The sequence below is a fragment of the Excalfactoria chinensis genome, chromosome 3 (assembly GCF_039878825.1).
Source record: "Excalfactoria chinensis isolate bCotChi1 chromosome 3, bCotChi1.hap2, whole genome shotgun sequence".
NCBI lineage: Eukaryota > Metazoa > Chordata > Aves > Galliformes > Phasianidae > Excalfactoria > Excalfactoria chinensis.
Genome location: NC_092827.1, coordinates 97,190,284 through 97,216,764, shown reverse-complemented (window position 1 = coordinate 97,216,764; position 26,481 = coordinate 97,190,284). Strand labels below are relative to the sequence as shown.

Here is a 26,481-nt window from a genome sequence, read left to right as displayed (position 1 = left end):
CTTTGGAAACACTTTTCCGCCTGACATACAGCCTGAGGAACAACACCAAAACTACTGGAGAGCGGACCCTGAAGGAAAAAAAATCAGTCCTCAGCAGAGCTGAGTCGATGTGCAACATATTGCCTTTCATCAACTATAATTAATTGAAAATAGTATGAAAACTTCCCTAATGTCAGCACGCATAATTGTTAACAATTGTTATTAGAAGATGAAAAGAAATGCTGTGTCAGGCTGAAATATCCCTAGAGTTCCTGTGTATCATCTGCATATGTAATGCGGACTTACTGTGCCAGAGCTTTTCAACTCTGCAAAAGTCTAACTCTGCTACAAAGAGCTGTCAGGTTAGTGAGAAGTTGGATGTTTCGGGGTAGGAGCGGTAGCGGTATGAAATCTCTCCTCAGCTCCAGACCGCTCCAGCAAAAATGACACAGGTATTGAGGTGAACTGGGGAGAGGGCAGAGCGACCACCATCAAAGGCTGCCTTGTGTTTTCAGACAAAAAAAAAATCAGGGTAAAACTTGTTCTTCCTGCTTCTGTCCCACAGCTGTCCATCAAAACCAGCTTTCTCCCTGCGGTCTATCAAATATTTCCCTCACAAATCAATTTTACACATGATCAGCCCATACCCCTACTGAGCTGAACCTCCCCGTTAATTAAGTGAAGAAATTACCATATATATTATATTAATGCAAACATCATTCAGCTAGTAATTCACGGCTGATCTGGATAATGGAAAGGTTGAACACCCATTAACCCAAGCCAACAAAATGGGTTGGCTGAGAAATTCTAGCAGGTCTCATGTGACTCTTCCCTCTAACTGCAGCTCTGCGGTATCTGCTATTGTAATAATTAAAATCCTCCCGGTAGATCAATACTGGAATCTCTTTATGGGAAGTGCCCTGATGGAAATGTCTCAAGGAAGCTGGGGCTGTGGAACTCTGAAAAATTCATTTTTTTTATCTGACAATTATCACCACACTGCAGACTAATTCAACAGTGCACCCCTCTCACTCTGCTTTGAATGCACTGGAGATTGACATCTAAAAAAACCTAACATCTCATTTTAACAAATAAAGGCACTATTTCCACATACAGTTTAGAATTATCAGCAATCATGAAACCAGACAAAAAATTAATATACATTAAGCACTTCATCTTCTGATGGCTTCCTCTGAGTCTCAGTTATCGCAGCCTTCTCCTCATTTCCTCTCTTTGTATCTTCCTGTATTGATCTCTGCCTTTTCATCTCTTGAAAAAAGGGGAAAGACATGTAAAATTATTATAAAGCTTGATATTTATGTATTGAAACGGGGACTTACATTATCGGGTTTTAATATATTTATTGTTAAATATTATTAAATCATAAGATGGGAAAACACGCTTTATATTTTCTCCTACCTGGTCTGCTCTCCACATACTGACTGAAAGACTGGAGCTGAGTTTTTCTGACGGTGGAGTCCTTGCTGAACACAACAGGATTTCTAAAGCGTTCTGATGCTTTTTGTAATCGCTCAGCACGATGCTCCTCTGTTCCATTCTGCTAGGAAAACAAGGCACACAACAGTTTCTTTTGTTTACAAACGCGGAGACACTAACCCGAAAGGTACGTTTTGCTGGGGGGACACAACGCAGGTTGTGCAGAGAGGATCTCCCAACTCAGAACACAGTTTTGTACAGGACGAAAGTATCAGCTGCAGGGAGAAAAGGGGGAAAAAAAAGAAAGGGGAAAAAAAAACCACAACAAAAACAGGAGAGGAGTGCCTAACTTTCCATTTTTTTGCGGAGCCTGCGGTGGCAGCGGTTGGTTTTGGCTCTTTGGGCCCCCTCCTGCCGCAGTGGCGGTGCCGTGCCGCAGCCCGGAGCCGCGCCGTGCCATGCCGCCAGCCGGGAAGGAATTGTCTGCTTCCTACAGTCCCCCAGCCTTGTACGACAAGAAGAACTAGTTTCTAATTTTATGCCCATTGAGATAAACCACTAATGCTGGATGAAGGCTAAAAGGTAGGATTATAATACTACCCCACTGAACTGCATTTCATCAGCTATAACTTTCCAAAGCCAGATTTGTAAGTAAGCCCTTTACAGCTAAGGAAACTACAATTATCTTTTTCCAGGGCTCCCTATGTTAATACTGGTAACAAATTCAAATGGTTCTGTCGACGTGAAATATCCCAGAAGACTGAACCACCGCAGTGTGTGGAAGCTGCAGATACCGAGGTGCTGTGTACCAAACAAATATTTCATTTTATACCTAATCTTTTATTATTTTTATTAAGTGTTTTGAAAGTAAATAGGGAAAGGCTAAGATGCATGACTAATAGCTAAGCCTGCTGAATGCTGAAACTGGTTATCAAAAGCTACCAAGACTTTGCCCTTCCTCTGCATTGAGACAATCGGTAATGAGGGAGTTCTCCAATGGCCTATTCTCTAGCCTCAAGGAGGCCGGGGATACACAATCCTCCAGGGAAGGTAACAGTTTATCCTTTTCCACAAACACAGAATGCCTCATTTATAAACGTGTAAACTGCATTTTATTAAAAAACAAATCCGACTCAACGCCGAGAGCTCCCCGAGAACAGATGGACACCATATATTCCTTATAAAGCCGCTTTCAAACTCTTCCTTCAAGACAAAACTGTTAAGTCGCACCTTTTGTGGGAGCACCTTAAAAACCCGGCTCGTCGGAAGGAGACGTTTAGAAAAGAGAAACCCCTTTTTCACCAGCGAGGTGGTGCTGCGTTCCCCTAATGGAGGCGGCCCCGGCCTCGTTTGCGGAATTAAGCTTAAAAGTATTGCTCCTACTGGACGGAGGGCTCGTCAGCTGCACCAGGCGGGCGGTTATGATGCTGGGTAAACAGAATGTGGTTTCCTGCTAGCAGCAAAATAACAAGCCGACGGCCTCAACTCGGGTCTTTACCAAAATAAACAAACACGACTAATTTTTTAGGCCTGGCAACATGCTAAAATATCGGTGTGATTAGCCAGTAAATCCCATTTTAAGAAACCTTTTTATGACTAGGGACTTCTGCCACTTTACAAATGTATTCCTCTAAGCCCACTAATTCAGTTAGCCTTTTCAATCCATTGTATTATTCTTGGGCCAGCTTCATTTTGCATTAAATCCACTGCAGAAAGCTAAATTGAACGCAAAAATCAGACTTGATCCAGGCTTCCTTTTGTTCAAAGATAGAGACCGAAAGTCCTCTGCTGCTGCCACACACTTTCATCACCAATTTATAGGAACCGACAGTGTAAGGGAAAAGCAATGAAAGTCATTGTTTTGGGACTTCAAAGCATCTCTGTATCTGGGGAAGGAAATCCTTTCAGTCAGCAGCGCTTTCCCCACAGACTGCAGGTGGGTGAAAAGTTATACCCAACTGGAAGTGCCCCAGAGCCATAGGGATATTCATGACATACAGGGACTGCTTTTTTAAAACAACAAAAAAAATAATGCTAAGAACACAAGGGGGATAATTAAGAAAATGAAACGGAAAATTGAGTGGTGCGTGCTATTTGCTGAAGGGTTGAACGTTTAGAATGGGCAACACAACCGCAAGCACCACAGACTGCTTTCTTTTTTTCCTAAGGAGAGCTCGTTGTCAAGTACTCAAGTATGTATGGCTTTAAAATGGAATGCAGCTTAGTTTTAATGCAGGAGAAAAGAGAGGGTCAGGCTGTGAAGGGAAGCAAAGCGCTGTGCCCAGGGCTGCTCCTGAAGCCCGGCTGCTGAGCACCGCACGCAGGGTGCAGCCCGCACTGTGCTCCTTGTCCAAGTGGCAGCCCCAGCACTGCCAACTTGGAGGTGAAGCTTCTGCCTGCTGCTGTTATGCCGATTACAAGCATCGAGATGCAAAAAAAGATGAAAATGTGTTGCTTAACCAACAGGAAAAAAAAGAGCCCCGGCACATTGCAACCTGCGCAAGTGCCATGCCAGAAAGATTGTTTGCATTTCTTGCCATGAAGGATTTGGTAAGAAATGGTTTCATCACGAGGTACAAACAGAAATCGAAACAGAGACAAAAGCGTGAATCAAAACTTACCTTAACGTCTTGCTCTGAGCTATCAGAGACAGCTCTCTGAGCAGCACTGGAGAGTGAATTTGCCACCTGTGGCTGAGTTTCTAGGGTCTTCTTCAGCTTCAAATCCACCAACTTACTGTTTTGTTCTGCTAAATATGCAAATACCACATACAACAGAGTGAGAATCATTTAAATGCAGAGCTGGCACAACAATGTACCAATTTAAAAGGTAGATTTCATTCACTTAACTACAATTTCCAGCTAAATAGTAGAAACTAGAAGGATTATTATTATTATTATTATTATTTGCAATTCAGATCGGTGCAGATTTGTGTAATGCATAATTACACTCAGATATCTCCTTTTTTTTTTCTTTCTTTTTCAAAAAACATACATAAAAACACAGAGCTCATCTAAGCAAGTGCACACAGCCTGAAGAGAGTAGGTGAGAAACACAGAAACCAGACGATGTTTAGGCCCAGTTACTCCCAACCCATCCCTGCTTCTGATTTGGTATTAAAGCACACTTAAAGAGCCATTTATTTTCAGATGACATATAACAATTTATCACACACCATAAGTACTGATAACCCCCCAAGTTTATGAACTACTCATTCATCCTAAGGCTCCTTGGCACAGCTTCTAAATGTTACAATTGCAGTATCAAAAGAGCCAGCTTTCTAGTAATATTTTACAGTGATTTATAGAACACGTCGAAGCCAGGAATGCTGTAAAACACATCAGAACTGCATTAAAGGGACAGATTCAAAAGCTGCTGGCCCCCACAGAACTTTTCCATTGGTTTTAGGAACTCAAATCAGAGCCCAAATAAGTGACAGCTGCAAATTTTACTTCCAAATAATGCTCAATCTGACTGTGCAAACGCGCAGCACATTTACACACACTGTGCTTTCCTACAGATCTTTCCCCGCTCGCTGGTGAGGGAACTGGGGCCATGAGTGTTTTGCCTTCCAAGGTTTGATTCACGTTAGCCCAAGTATTTTTGGCATGCTAGAACCCAAATGATGCCTGCCTGCCTGCAGCAGCAGCGGGCTGGGTTGGGTGATGACAAAGGATAGTTTCCCTTTCCTCTGGCACACCCAGCCAGGGTGCCCTTAATTGAGGCTCACATGTAAGTACACGCACATTCTCATGGGTTTATACATAAACATCATGTAATAACCATGATAGAAGAGGTTCACATTTTATCAGATACATTCAGAGCGGCGTATGATAGCAGCGCCGACACACACAGACAGATGCAATATTTAAAACCAACAACCTGCAGTCAAAAAACACAACAACACACACACAAACTTTTCTTGAGATAGACAGGAAGGACTAAGATCCAGCAGGGGACAAATTAATTAACACAGCCAACAATGACCCCAAATGTGAAATGTCCCTTACAGTTCTGCCTCTAGCTGCTCCCAGGGGATTTGGCCTTCGTTAGAACTTGGTATGAATTGGCAGAATTCCACCAAAATCTGTGTGCGCTGATTTCTATCACAGCACCAAGCTGCTTTTTGTATTGCTGATCACCTTCTTCCTTACTCGTTTGAACAACACCGCTTGCCCATCTGGCTAATGTGCAGGCTGACCTGCAAAACCATGTCTCAGCTTTCTCTCCCTAACGTCTTTCTCTGGTGGAAAGGAAGGTTTGTGTAGCGTTTTGTATTCCAGAGAAGGTGTCTCTAGGGAAATAAAGGCCCACAGAAATAAGTGTGGGCAAGTCCCTGGGGCTATGTGACAGGAATATTCATTCACCGATTTTCTATCTCTCCTAAAACGAACCAGAATTTACTGGGAAATTATTGGATAGGATGCTACTCTAAATCAGCTGAAGTAAAATGTTGGGAACACTAAATATATGTTCTTATGTCTTAGGATATCCACCAATTAAAAAACAGAAGACAGGACTTATATCCTCCGCACTCAAGAGAAGACCAGCTTGCTAATGCAACTGAAGGGAACGACTATGATGTATACGCATCATTGCTGATGTAATTTACAAAGAGCAAACACTAAACGAAGTGTTTTGATTGAATATGCCATGGGTTACATGCTTGGGTCCAGCTGGCATGGGCTGAACCAAGTCAGTGGCTGCTGGAAGAAGCTCGCCCTTCCACTCCTTGGCTCCTGATGCTGCCCACTGCTTGCTGAAGCTCAAAGGAGCTGGTGGTGGGCTGAGATTCATACCACACTGTGAAGAGGCCCTCAGCATTCCCTGGGGCCACTGGTAGCCAGCAGATGTACAGAGCACAAAACCCCTTCCTTGTACAACTCTGACATGTTTATAATCTGCGGAGGAGAAACCTCAGCTCTATTTTGCTGGTTTACAAGTTAAGAAGGTGGAAACACCACTACAGTGATTTACTCTTATTGGACCAGCACTCCACCTGATGGATAATAAGCACCTCTACAAGAGTACGAATGATTTCAAAATGTTATTAAAAACAGTATTGCTTCAACTTAAAAATTAAATAGGAGTAATTCTGTTCCTATCTTTAGGTGTCCCCATGAGCTGGTCTTCTGGAAGCAGCTGGAAGGGCATCAGGTCTACGCAGGGACATATTAGCTCCCATTTCACAGGTCTAGCCTGAAGCCCTTTCCCCATCGAAAGGGAGGAGATGCTTAAATTTGCCATTATTGGAAATAATAATTTTGTTGCCTATAGTAAATTTCAGCCAAATGTGAATGCGAAATATCCAAGGAAAACAAACATCAGGGTTTGAAAGACGTGAAAAGGCACAAAGAAATAAAGTTATGACAGAGAAGCAGCACATCACTACGTATGACGACGGAGTGTTAGTCATGCAAAATACACAGAATAGCCATTATTGAAATTACCCGTTGAATCAAGGTCATTTTCTAGGTTAGTAAGCTCATCTCCACCTCCAGTAACAGAGCATTCAGGAACCTCCTCGTTAGTATCTATCTCAATATTATCCTCATCCTCATCCTCATCTGTAGGAACACACAGCATTAAGGTTAGTACTGTCTTATGTTCATGCGCCACAACGCTAAAATAATGAACACTTTAGAGAACAAGCTGTATTATCACAAAAATGCAAATCATTAAGTAAGTGAGGAAGATGATTTCACCCAGTCCACTCATGAGTTTATACCAATGCAATCCGATATACACACAGGGAACTCTGCTGGAAGCTCCTGCCACAATAAAGGCAGAGCCTGGCCTCAGCAGTGGCTGCTCACTGCTCTGAGTGTCAGTCTAACTCTAAAAAGCATGTGCTCTTCCTTATAGCTTGAGTCATAATGATTTTTCCCGGGCTCCCAGCTCTCTGTAACACAAAGTGGGATACAGCTGCTGATTCCAGCACATGGCAAATTTGAACGGGTCTGGCCAGCAGCAGGAACTGGGAGCTCCAGTCTCTCCAGAAAGGCAGCAGCTACCAGCACTGGGCTCCCAGCTCAGAGAAGCTTGCTGCTCCTCATCTGGCACCACGCAGCGCAGAGAGGTGGTCTCTGCACCCTGCTTACATCTCTGTGTCTTCCACCACCTCTGATGGGAGCAGGAACATCCCTCTCCCCTCCTCCGAGATGTGATGCTTAGCAAGCAGGGGTGCAGCAGGAGCACCCTCCCTCCCACATTGCTGCCTTGCTGCGGCGCTCTGAATCAGGAGTGTTTGTGAGCGACATACACTTTAAATAAAATAATAATAATAATAATTACATTTGATATTTTTATGGCATCCCTCCGCTGGGTTTCTCAGAGTGGCTCATGAATATTACCTGTAAATTAGCCCCATAATGTTTTATGAAGTAGCTAATTATTATAATTACAATTATGATGATGATGTAGGTAAATTATGGCGCAGAAAGAGTAAGTAACCTGAGGAAGATCAAATAGCAAGTGTTGAATTGTGAAGCAGATCCCAGGAATAATCCTGACTCACATGTTCAATACAAACATACAATGAAATTAAACAAGATCCATAAAAGCCAGAATAGTATTTTCAAAGCCCGTAGCTGCATTGTATTTACTTACTTTTAAGTCCCATATCATGTGCTATCTACACTTGTTCAGACTTATATGAACATTTTTTTCCTATGTATGTATGCACGCATATAAAAGTGATGAAAAAGAGAAGGCTGAAACATGCCAGGAGAAAGAAGACGTATAGAGCAGCTGCAGGAGCTTTAAAGCATTTCACAACAGGGAAAAACGCTGATTGTAATTACAGACCACTGATACATTCTGACATCATCGAAACAAAAAGGATCCCAAAAGCTGTACTAAGGTGCAACAACCCTGAATAACAGATGCTTGGGGTTGGTGGTGATGGCACGTTGCCTGTCTCTGAAGTACACCAAACTCATCCTCAGACCTGCAGACTGCACTCCAGACCCACACTGTTACCACTCAGGCCGTATGGCTGTTTCCTTTCTTTGCCTCTATATCTCTACCATCCCTGCAATACCCACTGTAGGAGCTTTTTGGTTTTTTTATGACTGCGTCTGCTACTGTTTTCTAACCTTCAGTTCCTCGGCAGTTATCAGACTTCCATGCAGCTTTGCAGATTCAGAGAGACCTTCAACGACAAAGGCACAAAGAAGTTTCTACTTCAGTACAAGCTGCTTGCTTGCTGCAGAAGCAGTCTGTGTCAGTAGCACATCAGCAGGATGCTGCAGGACTCCTCCATTTCAGTTGACCACCATGATTTCCCTGAGTTCCTCTCCACTTGCTGGTCTTCAGAATGTCAGCTCTCTCCCCACATGGCTCAGCTTAAGCCAGATGGATGGTGACCTGCTCTTCTCAGCCAAACCAGTACTCAGGACCAGGTAGTTCTTCAGCTGGGCAAAAACACTCAGGTCTCTGCAGTATTTCTCCTGCTTCCATTTACATTAACACAGTGGGCTCTGTGATCTGAGGGAGGCAGCCGCATGAAGCAGAGGGGCACAGTGGATCCATCATCACATTGATAGAGGGGTGGGGTAAAGAGCAAATGGAAGATAAAGGGAAGAACAGTAATGCAGGGCAGCAGTAGTTCTAAGGTAACGCTGCCTCAAAGTGCATCAGCATCTTTTTCTCATCAGGAAACACAACCTGAAGTCCCTCGTGATGGTGCTGGAAAATCCAATGGCGCTCTGGCCAAGGTGCTCTTCGCTTGGCTAAGAGCAGCCAAAGGGCACAGACCATTGGGAAAGGTGGCAGAGAAAGGGAGAGGGACATTGCAGTGGCACCTCAAGGCTGGAGGCCTTCCAAAGCACTACAGGGAGACAGAGAGTAAGGTCAGCTCACAGCGAGCAGGCAACCCAACAGGGTGCTGGACGTGTCAGAACAGCCTCAGCTGACAACTGCTGGTTATTGAATGCCTATATTAGGTTATATAACCTTTTTTTTTTTTTAAATTTATTACAGTAAGATGAAATCAGAGGCGCTGCCTTTGACACCACAATTTCAGGTAACAGAAGAGAAGGGAACATTCAGGACACCAGTTCCTAGTGGCAGACAATGACCTGACCTAGTATTCAATTTAAGGTTGGCAGGTTGACTGAGTATCACTACCAGAACACTGACACTGTATCAGGAACTGCTGATTAAGAACATTCTTTTCAAGGAATCTCAGAAGTTTTCAAATACTTTTCAAAACGCACAAAGTTTCTTGGTTTTAAACTACTCTTTTTTTCTTTTTTTCCCCTCCAGGTCCCATGTTCTTCAAGTGCGTTAAAGTAGCAAATGTGTTTGGGAAGCACGTTACAACAAGAGTTTGCAATTATAAATGTTAAAAGAAACAACACGACAAAGAGATACCAAACACCTTCTAAGGAGAGAGCAAATCACTAATGTGAAAAACTTCAAGCACTTGGTCTAGGAGCAGGGCACAGAATTAGGAGAGTGAAGAAGTTGCTTCCTTGAAAAGTCAGTAAGAAAAAATAAGTCAGTAGAGATCCTACAACAAACCTTTACCAAGTCGAGAAGAATTGAAAAAGAAGAATTAAAGATAAGCAATTAAGTCAATGACTAAACAGCACCGACCATTATCTACAGAGTGTGGACTGTGATGACTGACAAAGAGTAAACTAAGAATATTTTGGAACCATGTGGAGAAGCCAGAAGAGCAGAGGCAAAAACATCAACGTGTGAAGGAACTGCAACAGGCAAAATAAAGCATCTGTGGGAGAAGTGCCTGTAAGTTTCCTCTGCTGCTGCAAGAGCAGTACTTGCTGTTAGGGAAGAAGATACCTCCAGCCTCCAGCATCGTCTCTGGGAAATCTTTCAAGCTTGGAGAATTCAGATATTTAATTTCTTTACTTTTAAGTGCAAGGTTCACTTAAGGCTATGGGACGTGACAGGAGCATCTGAACAGCAACAAAGGAAGAAAGGTGGGGAATGGAAGAAAGGTAGAGTTGAAATACTGCTTCAAGTGCACAAGAAATCAGATGCTGGAACAAGAAAAAACAGCAGGAACTGACAACGGATAGAAACGCTGCCTGTTACAAATATTAACCTGAGGAATTAACTCTGGTTTACAAGTTGGAGACCAAGTATGGTGCAAGACTGAGCTGCCACGTACACTCCCTTCAAATTGCTGCCTCAGAAATAGCATCTCTGATGCACCTTGAAAACTTTCAGTATCAAAGTGCAGTGCAACACCAGCTGGCTCACATGGTGAGTCTTGGAACCTGCAGTCCACTCTTCCAGTTCTTAATTCCATTTGAAAACAAAAAACCTCCTTTTTTTGCCTCACTACACACTCGGATGCTTCTTTTTCTCTCTTCTGTTTCTGACCTTCTATTGTCTCTCTCCCTTTCCATTCTTCTGTCCACCTTCTTCTCCCCTCCCAGTTTGCCTCTTTTGGTTGCTTTATTTGGGCAGCTCTCCTGCTGCCTCTTCCTCCCTGCCCACTGGCCACCTGGGACACCAGACCTTCCTCACTAACACACCATTGCAAAGGAAGGCTGGGGACAGGCTGTGAGGAGAAAACACTGCCCCAGCCCCAAAGGGGAGATGGGCATCCCGCTGCACACAGTCAGTACCTAGATGAGATGCCAATTCCTTTGCCCCACCGCTGCTGGGAGGAGGGAGGATATTTGGATCCCTATCTCAGCATTGTCCCTGGCCCCATCTCAAGGCATCTGCTTATCAGCCGGAAGCTAGCAGGACACGTAATAAATCTGAAGGTGCCACCCCACACCCTCTGGCAGTTGGCAGAAAGAAGTATTTTGTCTCACGTGCCAAATAACCTACTGAAAACAACTGGATTTCACAGCAAAGGATGCTGCTTATCCAGCAAAGTTTGCGCTTGCCACGGGCATCTCATTTCTGCAGACCACAATTATAAAAAGCCTTTAAACTGAGAACGTAGTACCAGTACCCAAAACAGAACACTCTCAATAAGCACATAGAAACAGTGTTCAGATTTTCACCACCACCAGTCAGCAAGAAGTTAGCCTTTAAAACCTCCAAAATCCCAAAGCTGAAATACTTTCTTTTTTTTCTGGAAGAACTGAATTAAGAGAGAGGAAAAATGATGTGCTACGTTCCCTTTCTGTAAATTAAATGTAGCAATCAATGCAAAAGAAGAGATTAATGAAACATAATGGACAAGAGAGCTTGGAAGACATATAACTATAAGCTTGTCATGGGTACTGTACAGGGAATACAGGACCACGGAGAAAGAGAACTGCTACGTGTGGATGCAATTAGGAGCAGTATTCAGAATCCAGTCACAAAAAGGAGACGATGTCTATTAAATCCTCATTTTTGCTGGAAATCAAATAACGAAAAAAGACTAAAACCAGAAGCAGTTATAATTTATCTGGTTTGTAAAGTGCTGATGCCGCTTCCCAGCACTGCTCAATTGCAGAAGAATTAATTTCTGGCATAAGGGATGCGGTGTGGCACCTGGAATTACCAACAGAGTGGCAGAAGCATGCGGAAGATGCACTGTCTCCTCCTTTAATAACACTGGAACTCTCCAAGTGCTTATGCAATCCACACATAAATATACCAAATCTGTGCCCTGTTCCTGCAGCTGGCTGGGAGTACATAAACTCTGGTCAGCACACAGCAGCCCCAGCTGTACAGCCTGCTGCACTGCGCATCACCTAGCAAAGATGGGCAACGTGCTGCCCAAACAGGTCTGCATAACATCTGGAAATGCCTTGCAGCTGTACCTGGGCGCTGCAGGAAGCAGAGCTTGTGTTTGCCTGCATGCAGCTGCACAGATGTACCCCAGAGGGATGGAACCTCGCTCCAAAATCATGCGTATACTCTGGGACATCGGGATGAGGTAGAGGGTATCCTTCAGGATTGAATCCACCAAGATCTCTGAATAACAAAATGCAAGGTTACTTAAGAAATATTACAGTGCAGGTATTAGGGAAATGAGAGAAACCCACAGCAGAGATCAAACCCCTGTGAAGCCAATGATGTCACAAGTTTGTTCAAGCTTTTTGTTAACCTGGATAAAGAACTCAAACCCTAGCCAACACAGACAGCGAAAATGCCCTTGTTTGAACAGGAGATGACCGCTACCAAGGCCGTTTTCATGAGGGCTAAGGGCTAAAATTTATCATTTTCACAAAGGAAGAGCAAAAGCTTCAGGAGAGCAAAAAATCAGAGGAAAATACAAACAGGGAAGGCTACCTCCTAGAAAGATGCATACCAGGATATTACCTGGCAACACTTCAAGTGAGCTACCGCAACAAAGCAGGGTAACTACCACCCAGCTGAGCTCTTGGGCTGTGTGCAGAAAGTGTCCCTTACCCGGAGGGGAAGGACGGCAGGAGCAGATGTGCAACTGCATGATAAAAGAGGACCAAGTAACTGAATGGTAGAGGCTGTGCACGCTCCGTCCCTGCAGGTGTTCAAGACCAGTTTGGATGGGGCCCTGTGCAACCTGGTCTAGTATTAGACATGAACATTGGTAGCTCTGACTGTGGCAGGGGGGTGGAACTTGATGATCCTTGAGGTCCCTTCCAACACAAGCCATTCTATGATTCTATGATGGGGAGTTGGAAATAGAGAAGAGTGACGAAGAAGATCACAGCCTCTGTAATGCCCAGGTGCTGTGCCACCTTGCTCCCACAGCCTGTCCAGCTCAGTGGGCAACTGATCACTGCTGGTTTTGGCCCACTTGGCTGCATTTTCCCAACAAACTGGTTGGAACTGAGAAAATCCTGCAATGGAAACAACTACTCATATCTCTTCTCCTTTTCAGTAGGTTGCAGTTTGTTTCAGATGTGAGCAAACTTTGAGAAGGCCTTTTCCTTGGTTCATAACTAAGTCCTACTTCCTCCTCATCAAGAACTTAATTTCTCTGCTTATCACTAAACGGAATTATGTTGGCAAGCTTGATTTATGGGGCAAAGGGAAGAAAACTGAAGACAGAGAGTCAACACAACTGCTTTTCTCTCTGGTATTAAAAGGAACAAAAGCGAAGGATTTAGGGTGCAATATGAATATATTCAAACATATATGCACATAAAACATCTGAAATTTTTTTGTTGTTGAACCTACATGTATCGTAAAAGTGAAGCCAGATTTTCCTGACACCTTGGCTTACAATTGCATGTGAGTATGAGAAACACAATTTCCCCTTAGAACATGTAGGAAACACTAAAAGAACAAGAAGCTTGTCCTGAAACGTGTGTTCAGTGCCCATTTGAGTTTGAGTGACACTACATTACTCCAGCTTGTAGCACTGGCAGGTATCTGAATTTTAATGGCATTTCAAAGTCAGTTTAATAACATTATAGCAATATTACAACTCAAAACCTGTAAAGGCAAGTGGTATGTCAAAAGAATGCCATTTAACATCAAAAGGTTGTTGCCCCCACCTCCATGGACCTCCTTTAAAATTTTCCTTCAGAACAGTCTTTGGAACACATTTGATACAAAATAAAGTCTCTTTAAATACTTCTGATGTCATTTTCCCCAAATAATATGCCTATGCTCCTACATAAGCTACATACTGAAGAGATGTTAAGCACTAATCATGGGATGCTACCAAAATTATAGGCAATGGCACATCTGTATATATGGGCCAAAGTGAGCTACATGTTCACAGAACACCTTCTCTTCCATTCACATACCTGCTTTTCTTTTAATTGTTGGGAATTAAATGACACAACCCTGATCCAGGTCGCACATCTGCGGCCACACTATTTGATACGTGCACCTGATGAACGACAATTACCTACACAAGGATTCAAAGCATGAACAAAAGTGACACCCAAAAAGGTCTTCTCTGGCTTCTAGGTTGCCATGGGGATAAGATACAAAGTTCCTTAGCTCACCTCCAGATGCCTTTGACCTTTCTTTCAACTTTTCTGCAGCCATTTCAGTGTAGCTAGGAAGTTCTGACATCTTCACTCCAGATCGAGCTTCTGCTATTAGCTGACGAGCTCGCTCTCTCAGCTGCCGACGCCGCTCTTCATCTTGCTGCTAAGATATATTGAACAGTTGCCAAGTCAGTAATTGACAGAAATGCAATTTCATTCTCAATCTGATCATCATGATAGTAACTGGTTTACAGCACGGTGCTTGGCCCACATTATAAATAGGATGCTCGGTATCAGTTGGGTGTCACACCGCATTTTTTAAAGACTGCTATGAATCAGATTTTTTTAAAGCGCTCCTCAAATTATTATTGCAATAGAGACCTAATTATTGACAAGTTAAAGAATTTACAAACTACGCTCCAGGAAAAGACTGACAAAAATTCTCAGCAACTTTTGTCTCAACGCAATGACTACACAACGTCTCGCCGTGGCTACAGAAATGGCTTTGCTGAATTGAACTGCCTGAGTAGCATTCTCTCATTGCATGGACAGCAGAAGCCAGATGTTGCTCTTGGTCAGCCCCTCCACCAACCTCACCTCCCACATCTGCAGTGTGGAGAGGAACCTGACCCTTAGACTTCAATGGATAAATTCATTTAATAAAATAAACGAATGACAATGAATGAAAGAACAACAGATGCCAGAGTGGGAACCATTTTGCCTCATGTTAAAACACACCATCGCTGGGACTTCTGGCCAGTAATAAACAAAAGACCCCACGGGAATCATTCCAGGCAGCGCTGCTCTCCCAAAGCACTCAACTATTGTAGAAGCACTGCAACATTGCAGTTACACAGACGGGCCACGTTTGAAATCACACTATGTTGGAAAAGACTCATCCACCATTGGAAAAAGTACCAACAGGAGGAGGTGTTTAAGAAAAGTAAGCCTATCTCCATCTTCAAAACATGCATTTTTCAAGGTTTGGCTGGGAAAAGCCCAAAAGGACCGTTCCCATTCCCTTGGCTCCCAGTGCAATGTGCCCATAAGCGTGTGGCCAACAGGAGGGGACAGGTCTTGCAGTGCCAGCTCAATGGAATGGCTTAAGTGCTAATTTTGGATGGCCAGCCCGGCAGGCTGCCCACCGGCATCCCACACCTGCTAAGGGCTTCTGCTAAGTACTATTTAGTTGAAGCAATCGTTAATAAAACAAGCGCAAAATACTAATTAGGTACATTTTACCCATTTCCATGTAAATTGTTTGTTTGTAGCTATTTACTCATCATTGTTCTCGGCACAATAGAAGAAATGCAAATGAATGAATCAGAATGCAGCCCTAATGGGACTTTCTGTTTATAACCATTAGCCCAGAGGTGTGCTGTAATTCAATCCTCAAGCAGCAAGATTTAGCCTCATTAACAGCTTGCATGGGCAGGTTACAACTCATAAAACCCTACGGTAAACAAAGCGTATGGACACAGCACAATATCTCGAGCCTGAGTGACAGAACTCCGGTTCCCCATCAGATGGCCGTCATTTACTTTCCTGCCCGTGTCCTTCCCTCGGCAGACGCTGCTGCGCGGCCCTGCAGCGCAATGCGCGCCGCTTTGTTTGCTTTCCCAGCCCGCAAGGCGCAGAGCAACAGTTCCACCAGCGACTTGTTCGGGAGGGGACACAGCCGGAAAGCTTCCCCTGCTCCAGTGCCTCTAACAGATCCGTCTGATGCCGTTTCCAGCAAGCCTGATGCCTGACACAGCGCCCGCTCCAAGTCCAACCCGTGGTATTCGCTAATATTAATGACATTTAATTTGACGTGGAATAAAACTGCTCAGTCTAATACGATGTGCCGTTCCTGGTATGAATGAACCCGTGGGTTCCCGGTGGATTCATGGCCTCATCCCCATGCCCAGGCGCTTTGAGGCAGGGCCTCCCTCTTTCTGCACTGAGCTGCCTCCCGAATTACGGCGTGGTCATTAGCATCCTGGGGATCGCGAGCAAACACAGATTACCGCGCCTTGTGTTGGTGCTGATTAAGCCAATCATCACCAGCGGATAAGAGAAACCCAGCACATTTATGGCTTCAATTCAGCCCGTGTATCTGAACTACCGGTTACTGAGCTTGGCTCTGGGAAGGAACAGTGGCATTTAGAGCAGAAAAAGTAGGTAAACCACAGTAGCTCAGGCTGGAGTTGCAGGGCAATTACTAAAAAGCAAATTGCTAATTGCCCACCCCTGGTTTTGCGCAGGAAATTGCTGGGGAGAGGCTCAAGCAGGGAATTCTGCCGCCTGAAAAAAACCACCAAGGGGACGGAGGAGTTAAAGCCCTCGGAGAGAAGCTCTGCACCAGCAAAGGGAGCTGAGCTGCAAACACGCACGCAGCAGTTGTTCCCATCCCATCCCTCCCCATCCCAGCCACGCCAAAGGGACACACAAGTTCACCCGGTCCCTCCCCGCCAATTACTTTGCAGTGGTCTGAAAACCGGCCAGGCGGATGCACAGCGAGGCAAACTTCACCATTTAAGGACAAACTCCTCAAGAATAAGTAATGTAATTCCTTGTTTCCCTCCTAGAAAAATGTGTTGGTATGCAATTTTTATATTTCACAGTTCAGCGCCATCTCGGCAAGCTTTCTTCCACTGCTTCAATGGTGCTACTTTTAATTTTATCCTCCTTAGTCCTAGTAATTAAAGTGATCAGCAGTGGCATCCCAGCGGCTTTGACACAGCCACAACCCCCTAGCAGCCTTCTGCTTTTAAAGGGGATGGGAAGAGAAAAGGCTGGAGCTTCATTTCCCCGGCACAAGAAAACCGAGCTCCTCCAATCCCCAACTTTATCCAATTGTTCTTTCGGCAGCCTTTGGATCTTAAGAAGCGCCTCGGCCCGGCTGCCGTTAGGGGGTCCCTTTTGTACTCGCCGCGGACGCCGGCGCTGACACTGCTTGGGTCAGAAGCAATGCCCTGGGTTGGGAAGGTGAATTCCGACCCGAAACGCTGCTGGATGGGGGTTGTGAGGGGGGGGGGAACCCACCCTGAAAGCATCAGCCCTGAAAGTGCCAAGAATCCCACAATCTCAAAACCACCCCAACAAACCATCACTGACCACAACCTCTGCCACGGGCTCCCACTTGGCCTCGGTGAGAATGTTGGGAGGATCCGACCTGAGCTTGCACCATCAGTCTGATGGTATATTAACCTCTCCCCACCAGAAAAATCCCATGTGCTGTGCTTATTTGGCATTTAAAGGGGAAAATCTTTAACGTGCCCACAGACAGTGAGTTAGGCTCAGCAATACGCCCTGCAACAAAATCACAGCAGCACCATGGCAGATGGGACAGAGGTCCAAAATCACAGCGCTCTGCCCTGACACTGCAGAGAAAGAACTGCTCGACACCTTTCATCAGCAGGCAGGAAGGATGGCTCTGCTATTAGCCATTCAGAGGGAAAAAGGCTTCTGTGCTTGTCCAGAGGCAAGGATTACCAAAACGCACCTATTCAGTTCATACGGAAGACAGAATAAAAATAATAAAAAATAAAATAAAATCACATGAGCTTTAAAGGTTTGAACAGCCTGGGTTTTACCGCGACCTCGATCGGCTCTTGTTTGAGTAAATAGGATTTGGGATGAAACATTAAAACTGTTTAGCTGCTCTTTTCAAACCATTGCAAACTTTTCTCATGTTGGTTCATAATATAACCAGACATGCTTGTAAATGGCCACACCTGCTCATTTCTCTGGGGATGGCCTGATCTCTGCCTCTCCTAACAAAGAAAGGATGGAGGGGGGGGGGGGAAATCAGCCTTTCTTGTTGCAAAACAGAGTGGAAAGTCAAAATCTTTCTCAAGTTTGTCCCATCTGGTCAGATTAAATCTTTGAGCACCCTGGGGACCACGTTTCTGTTTGGTCTCTGCTGCCGTTTCAGAACAGCTCCAAATGCACAGGTAGTGAGCAAAATGCGCACAGCACAAACCAAACCACGCTGGGTCTGTACCTCAGTGTTTGTGGGATTGCAGGGAGAGCTGAAGGAAAGCTACCAGCATCCTGGGCATTTCCTGTGCTGTACCAACAGCCAGCTGCCATGAAAACATTCGCCTCAAATGCTTAATATTGCAAAAAGTGTGAAATCACTCGTCATTGAGAAGGAGCTCGTAGCCTGTGCTGCTGGGGGATAATGAGATGGAATGAAAACAGGAGTAGCCGGAAGTCCCACACCGAAAGAATCACCAACAATGTTGCTTTAGGAAAAAATGCAAGTAAAAATCCAAATCCTTGTAGCAAAACAGGGCTGTGTGTGTGCGCAGAGTGGGGCTGTGTTGACACCATGTGGAAAACAACTCCCTCAGCCAGAAGTTGCTTTTTAAGAAACGTTAGCCACGTAGATATTGCTTTCTTACCATCGCCTGTTTTGTTCCACAAAACATACAGCTCCCTTGGTACGATATTTCTGGTGTCAAGAGTGCAGGCCCCAGACAAGCAACCCATTGATAATTTAATTCCTTGTGCCATTGTGAAGCGGGTAAATTCTTAGTTCACCAAAAGAAAAAAAAAATTATATATATATATCTGTGTGTGTGTGTATGTGGAAAAAAAATAATAAAAGAGTGGCTGACTCAGTAAGTGTCACCTTGTGCCGCATCCAAGGCCTCTTGCTGGCTGTCTGGCTGCTCTTTTGTAGGCAACAAGGAGCTGAACGCTCTCTGGCTCCTTAGATCTGGCCCAACAAATGCACTGCCAGTCATGCACATGGATCCAGCTTAAAACCCAGGGTGCGCCTAAAAGAAGCTAGTCAAACTGGCACCTACTCATGCAGAAGGAGATAGATTTGTCATGACAGGCTGATTATTCAATGTAAAGAAACAGTTTAGCTTTTCTAATCTGGTACAAATACATCTTTCTCAGAGAAAAAAGTAAAAGGTCTAACAGTTCAAGTATTTAAAGTAAAGAAACCAACAAAAAATTGTAACGTCAAAGCGAACCATAGGTATTTGTGCTGGCGCATTCTGCAAAACAGCCCTGCAGTTCTATTCAGATAAATAAGATTTAACCCATTTAACCCCTTCAGAGCTGCGCAGCCCCGTCGCGACCGAGGCGTTTCCATCCCAGCCTGCAGGTTGTTGCTCTGTAATTAAGGCCAACGAGCACCACCGCCCGCTACGCCCATCGCCGCCACTGCCAACGCCGGTGGCGTCACCCAAAAAGCGGGGCCGGGACCGCCCTGTGGCTGTGCACACAGGGTTGGGGTCACCGGGCTGGTGGCGGCGTTTCGGTGCCTTCCAATGTGTCTGTTCCAGGCAGAGGGAAAGAAGCTGCTTACTCATTGCAGGAGTCGACATTTGCAAGGCTCCACTTAAGGGATTTTCTCTTGTGTAAACTTGACTTTATGATTTCAAACAAACAAACAAATAAATATATGAAATGAAGTCAGGTTATGAAACAAAGCGCTCGGCGAGCGGAGCAATGTGCAGGGCAGGAGCAGCCTGGGGCTGCCCTCAGTGCGGGGAGGGCACGGGGCCGCGGGGTGAGCAGCGAGCGCAGTGCCCACCTCCCCACCTCCCCCATCCTATTCCTATTTTCCTGGTTCCTTCTTTTTTCTTCTCCTTTTTTTTTTATTTTTTGAAAATGTCCTGCAAACTGCTGGCAGCTTGTTTTTAATGGAAAATACCAATCGCCTAGGATCTATACCTAGCCTTTTGCCAATAATGAGAAAACTTCACCTTCTGTCCCCAGCAATTCTTAGGAAATCTTTTGCTGTTATTCCTACAAATCCAATTACAGATTGTTGAGTAGCTAGTGGAGTAAGCTTATTGAGGAGTGTCACATCACTAAGTCGTGCGTATGTGTTTCAGTTTGTAATGTGGTCTGAGCCGCTGTAGAGGTGTCAACTTAAAATGCAAGTAAGTAGCAGAACAGGGCTAATCCCAGGCACTACTCCCCTGCAGCCAAATTGTAGCGCAATGAATGACAGTGGAAATGCAAAGATGCCACTGTGCTTATCACACACAGCCAGATGGTGGACCTGGATCAATGCACACATGCCACGATCAATGCATTTGATAAAGAATTAAGAAGAAAACTGTACATGTTATCAAAGAACTTGTACATGGCATAATTATGATTCTGCATGTGCTTACTGATGATATTGGAGACTCAGAGGCAGGTGATAATGAAACTGATAGGAAGAAATAGCTTAAAGGCTACAGCATATGGCCTCGGCACTAAGAAATCTTGTCAAATAGTTCAGAAAGCTTTTTTAACTGTTATTACAGGCTGCTCATAGTGCAAGCTGGTGGCAACGTTTTAATTTTGTTTCTTTTTTAAAATCTGAAATGTCAGAAAGTTACAAAAGCCGGACTTTTCAGCGCAGCTCCAAAAATAATTAAGACACTATTGTGCTTTAAACACGGCCAAAGAAATGAGTGGGGAAGCCGGCACTCACGACTCTCGGTGGCGGTGGACGGGCATTTTTTAAAGCATATAATGATGACTTCCCCAAATCCGTGCTGTTAGACCTTAAGGGCCGTGGCGGTGGTACAAGGAATGCATCCGGTAACAACTTGTGCTCAGCACACCGATCTGCACGGGTTCAGTTTGGTATTCCTTCTTGTTGCATGCACAGTGCTGCCCTGTTAGCATGCGTGCTCTGCCAGCCGAGCTGCAGCTACCCTGGGTGTCAAAGAAGGTAATTAAAAATTTGTGGAAAATGGTACATAGAGTGCTAGAAAAAAAAAAGGCATATACGTTTATAGTGCATAAAGGGTCCCTAAAATACGAATTCTCATGCTCCAGTTGATAGATGAGCTGTCTAATCAACGCCTGGACGTAACTTAAGTGCTCTCATTAGTGTGAAGACCTTCGGGCTAAATAAGACTAAATCCCTTAAAAATTGCTTCTGCAATAGAAAAATCCCCCTTACTATTTTCCTCTGCCTAAATCATATCAATTAAAAAAGGAGAGAGGGAGGAGGGCGGGGGAGAGGCATTTTCACATGACTTTGTTTTAGCTGACACTCCAAAAACTATCTCCCGAATCCAATTTAAAATGTTGCAGCGAGAAAAGTTCATTAGCAACCAAAGAAACAAAAAAGCCACGCTGAGCCGGGTTTCTCTTTCACTTTAAACTCGGACCTTTAATCAGCGCGAAGGCGTTCAGTGCCCATTGAATCCTTTACTTTCGCTTTTTTTTTTTCTTTTCCCCCCCGACCCCAAATATTTAATCAACAGTGCCTGCTGAGGTTTTCCATTTGGGTGTTATAATTTCTGGGACCGAGCCCGTCGAGGAAGAAGCAAGCATTGCACCCACTTTGTTTGCGGCGTGCACCCCCCCTAACCCCGCAATTTCAATTTGTCCTGACAAACCATTGGGTATTAAATGCTAAAGGCACGCAGAGCACATAAAGAACTGATGGCTTGATTAGCTCTTGTGGTGCGATTGAAGGAGCTGTCTCTCTCCCCGATTCTCCATTTTGAGAAACACTTTGATCTCCGTTCAAGTCAATTCATGAACATCAACTGACAAGGCTGCCTGAAACACCCCGACGGTTAGACCCGAACCCTCAGCAAACCATTTGGTTTCATTAAGGCTTCGGAAGAAGTGACCACTGACAGTCCTTTCACTGCAGAGCCAACAGGCAGGTGACTTTTGCAAGCTGGATGTGCCCGACGCGCAGCTGACGGCCCTCCACCTGCAGCCGGCCACGAAGGATGACCGCTGCACCCGCTGGGGTCCCGCTCCGCACAGGGGCCGCAGCACAGCTTTGCTACAGTAACCTCTTCCCTCGCTTCTCCCTTTTCTGTAGGCGCCCTCTGCACAGAGCCCCACTTCAAAGGGCCGGGTGCTGCCGCGGGGCTGTCAGTGCGGGTCAGCAACACCGGAGCGGAAAGTGGCCGCGGTGCCGCGGCACAAAGAGCCTCCGCGGCCGGAATCAAACAGAGCCCAATTAAACTGATCATAACGTCCCAGTGAACATGAGGAAGCTCACCTGGTATTTCTGGACTTCTTGTGTGAATTCCCGACTCTGCTCGGTACTTGGTACCATAATTACCCTGACCAAAATACTGTGAAATTACTGCTCTGATCTACTAATGGCTGCAAAAAATCAGGCCGTCGTGGTTTGATGCCAAGGGGCTGTAGCGAGGTGGCGCAACGCTTTCTGACAGAGACGACAACTTCTAAAAACTCAAAAGGGAAAATTAACGGGATGTGGTTTATGTTGCCAAGGCCTGTTCATTAATTACCAATTTAATCACTGCTGGAGGCATGACATTACAAAAATCTGGCTGAAAGTTCTAATAGATTATGAAGACCACCTAAGAAGAGTGACCAAGAAATGTACAAAACAATTAATACTGTTTCACTGCTATCAAAGACACTCAGATTATTTTACATCAAGTGAAGCAAAAGAATTAGTAGCTTCACAGTGCCACCACTAGGAACTGTAAATACAATGGCACACAATTAGTAATGCACATGTGACTTTTCGTTCAAGGCATATATCCTTGGGAAAGCCAGAACATGATAAGGAGAACAAAAGAAACATTTTTAAATGAACTGAATAAAGATTTTAACTCTACCCTTGTGCATGCTGAGCAATAACAGAATAGGCGATGCAAAATACAGCTCTAAGTGATGGCGATATCATCCTGGGATTCACAACAGCGTGTGCTGAGCATCCACGCAGAAAGCGGCCGCGGTTATTAGCAGCAGTATGAAAAGAGCATTCGAGATGCGGAGGAAGCTGGGGCTCCCCTCACACACAACAGAGGGCCCCTGAAACTCCGAGACCTCCTTTTTAGGGGGCTAGTAGTTATAGCTGGAAAGAAAATGCTTGGAGGTTTTGAACTCATGTTGTTCAGATATCTGAATGCTTACGCTGGGAGATTCTGTGTGAGCGTGCAAGTTAGCGCTATGGCTGCAGAGCACACAGCACCTTGAAATTACACACACGGAATCAACAACTGCGCGCTCGTATTTGGTGCTTAACTGGCGTAAACAGATGCGAGTTATGGAAATATCACCAATAAAATCCAGCTGACAATCTCAAGCATTTATAACTAAAACTCCAACTGCGTAACATCTGCCTTGTGTTATCGGAGGTTACACTTCATTCATGAAATGCCTCTCGCTATAAAAACGACAGTGTATACTAATTCCTCTTAGCACTGCTTTTACTTGCACTAATTGATTTATTTTCCCAGCTATGTTAGGGGGTGTCCTCAGCGCTGTTTCTTGAAATATCACTGCTTCGTAGTCAGGAAGAGCTTAAACAGATCAAGAAGTCAAAATACACAGAACCCTCCTGGAAAGTTACAGAGTATTTTCAGTTTTCACGTCACAAGCAGCAGTAACTAAAACCCCCTCGGATTGTTTTTGCCATCAGATTATCTCAGCATTAGTGTGCCATTAACCAGAATGACTATCAGTTCAGTTGTGGTTTTGAAGTAAGTGCTCAGCCACCAGATCTAACCTGCATTTAAAGAGAAGTACGTTGTTAAAACAGCTATAAAACTTGGGATGCTCGTGAAATGTAAATACTATACAGCATAGCCTTATCAGCTTAAACCATATTTAACCACTTTGTAGTGGCATACGTACCAGACATATAAATGAACAATGAGGAATAAGTTACCAAAGCTTTGGGATTACCAAAATAACGTTCAATCTTTTTACCAATTAGATGGTAACTGCTTCTTTGCAATCTCAGGAAGATCTAGTGATCGTATCTAAATCTGGTCACAATTATCAGCATGACAGGCTAGCCTTCTTTCAATCGATATTTTCCAATTATTATTAAAGGAACAAGGTTGCCATCTGCAAAGCCCTACACCTCAATACATTAAGGTTAGATGTTTAATTAATAAAGACCGACTTCTCCTTCTCTCCTTCAAAACCAAAACAGGAATAACTTGGGTCATGTTCTTATACATGAATTAATACTATCACCTCAATTACAGCCATCTACTTTCTAGCTTGGGAGACTGCAAACAATTCCACTGACTATCCAGATGGCTTTCCTATTGCAACAGAAGTGGGGAATTTGATTTCAGATATACAAACAAATTACTGCGTACTTTTCAAAAACCCATTAAAATATTTGGAGGAAAGAATACCTGCAGTACTAACTAGATTTGAAGACATCTTTCACATTAAAACATCCTTTTCCTTGTGTGCTCTGAACTTGCATTCCCTGTCATTTCTGCTAATGCTGACTCCAGTTTACCTTGTGGTCACATAGCAGAGAAGGACAGCGAGCGGTTTATTTGCTCAGAGTGTTGCAGGTTTTTGCAGAACATGATCAATAAATCATACTGCTAAATAAAGGGTTTTTTTCTGAGCACTTACTCAGGAAATGAATCCCTTATTTTTCACTTTATTGCAGATGGAATATCCTGTATCTGTGCAAATGCATGCGATCAAAATTAGAGTATACAAAACCATCTCATTTCAGGTTTTGTCGGTTTCTGGAGCTCTTCTATAAAGTCTTACATTCCATCCAGCCACTATGGATGCAAAAAACTGTTATCATTTTGCACTCAAATGTTTATGAAAATGAAAAGTAATGGGCAAAACAGATTGACACCTGAAGTAGAAAGAGCTTATTAAACATGAATTAGATACAGCCTCAACAAGTCCTTTGAGGAAGCGAGTAACAAAAAGCAATACTCTGAGCAGAAAGAAACAATCTTGCAGCAAAACCCTTTCCTGCTGCCCTCTGTATACAGGCAGCATCTGCATGGTTGGAGGTAGCAGCTTCGCATCTCCATATTCTCCTACAAAAGCTGAATGTAGGCAACTGTAACTGCCATTCAAACTGAGTAAGTATGAAGTAATGGTAGTAGAGGTAAGTAAAACCACATCTTTCTCTGCAGAAAGCAGGCTAGCAACAGTTGCATGTGAGTGCAGCAGCAGAGTCAGGACTGCTCTCTGAAAGCACTCCTGCAATTATCATTCATGGGTTTTAAATACTTGTTTTACAAATGGAGTCTCTTACAATGCCATTGTAAACAAAGAATTACTATTTTCATGGGAGGCAAAAGACAGAGGAACTCCCTGCAGGTATCATTCCTGCATCCCAGAACCAATACTAGATCCTAAATACTCAACATCTTGGCCAAGACCATATGAAGGGCCCAGTCCTGCACCTAAATTCACTAAGAATAAATCCTTGGCTTGTGCAAAATCACAATAACTTCAGAAGTCATCACTGGTCTGTGTCTGCAAGACAACCACAACATATCCCCAGAGGAGTACCATCTCACATGAATGCCATGCTATGTGGCATCCTCTGCTAGAGCTGTCTGCCTTGCAAATACCAGTTAAGAGGCTTTGACACATCATTTCAGAGATGTCACAAAGAAGACTGATTGGCATCATCTTAATTTTCACCCCTTTGAGGACAGAGCCTTGTTGTGGTATGACCTTTTACTGTCTCCAATCTCACCCATCTTCAGCCTAGATCTGAGCTCTACCCAGCAGTGTCCAATATTAGTTTACTTTCACTGTTCAATACAGAGACCCATCAATAAGTTGCACCATTCTTTACTATACAATATTCAAATCTTGCTGTATAGACAGAACTATTAATTTCTTCAAGGGCTTTTCTACAGCGCTCATCATTACAGTATTTAAGTGCCTTAAAAATATTAATGGCATTCTCCCCTCCCAGCACCCTGTGGTGGTGTTATTACCCTCTTCTTTGGCTGGGAACTGAAACGGAGAGACACAGCTAACAGGATCTAACACTGAGCACATACTCTGGGAAGTCCATTACCTGCTTTTCTCAGCATTCTAAGCCTTATGCAGCCCTTTGTAAGCCTAAAGCACAGCTCCAATTGATTTCCCTGACAGACATGGAAGCTCAATACATCTGCAAATTAAACCTTCACCTCAAATGGCCATCCAAAAAAGGAAGGATGCACAATTAATGACTGCTTGAAGGAAGTGTGGTTCAGAACACTCAGCAGCACTGACCAGGAACTCTGAGGCAAAGGCAACCTTACACTTAACTCTTTCAAGCCGTGACCTCATCCTCTTGCTCCCTGCAGTCCCTGCTTTGCTTGCTGTACACCTTCCTACCAAAGGGACGGAGGTCCTCTGGACAAACAGCCTGCTCCATCACCTCAATACTCTGAGCTAAATGAGACACAAATGCTTTGGGGAAAATAGTATACAATCACATAATTAAAGACTACATCATAACGCATATACACAAAGGAGGTTA

General features: G+C 44.2%; 1 protein-coding gene across 6 annotated transcripts in view; it reads right to left on the bottom strand.

Moving 5' to 3' along the window:
- The window catches only part of EHBP1 (EH domain binding protein 1), a 192,445-nt gene that overhangs the window by 31,207 nt on the left and 134,757 nt on the right, over positions 1 to 26,481 (bottom strand). For 2 of the 6 annotated variants that reach the window (XM_072331630.1, XM_072331632.1), the window contains 5 exons: positions 14,283 to 14,430; positions 6,867 to 6,983; positions 4,038 to 4,165; positions 1,399 to 1,540; positions 1,142 to 1,248 (listed from right to left, as the gene is read on the bottom strand). In XM_072331630.1, the coding sequence (XP_072187731.1) occupies positions 1,142 to 1,248; positions 1,399 to 1,540; positions 4,038 to 4,165; positions 6,867 to 6,983; positions 14,283 to 14,430 (642 nt within the window). The remainder of the gene's footprint in view (positions 1 to 1,141; positions 1,249 to 1,398; positions 1,541 to 4,037; positions 4,166 to 6,866; positions 6,984 to 14,282; positions 14,431 to 26,481) is intronic. The other 4 variants (XM_072331631.1, XM_072331635.1, XM_072331633.1 and 1 more) reach the window with 3 other exon arrangements.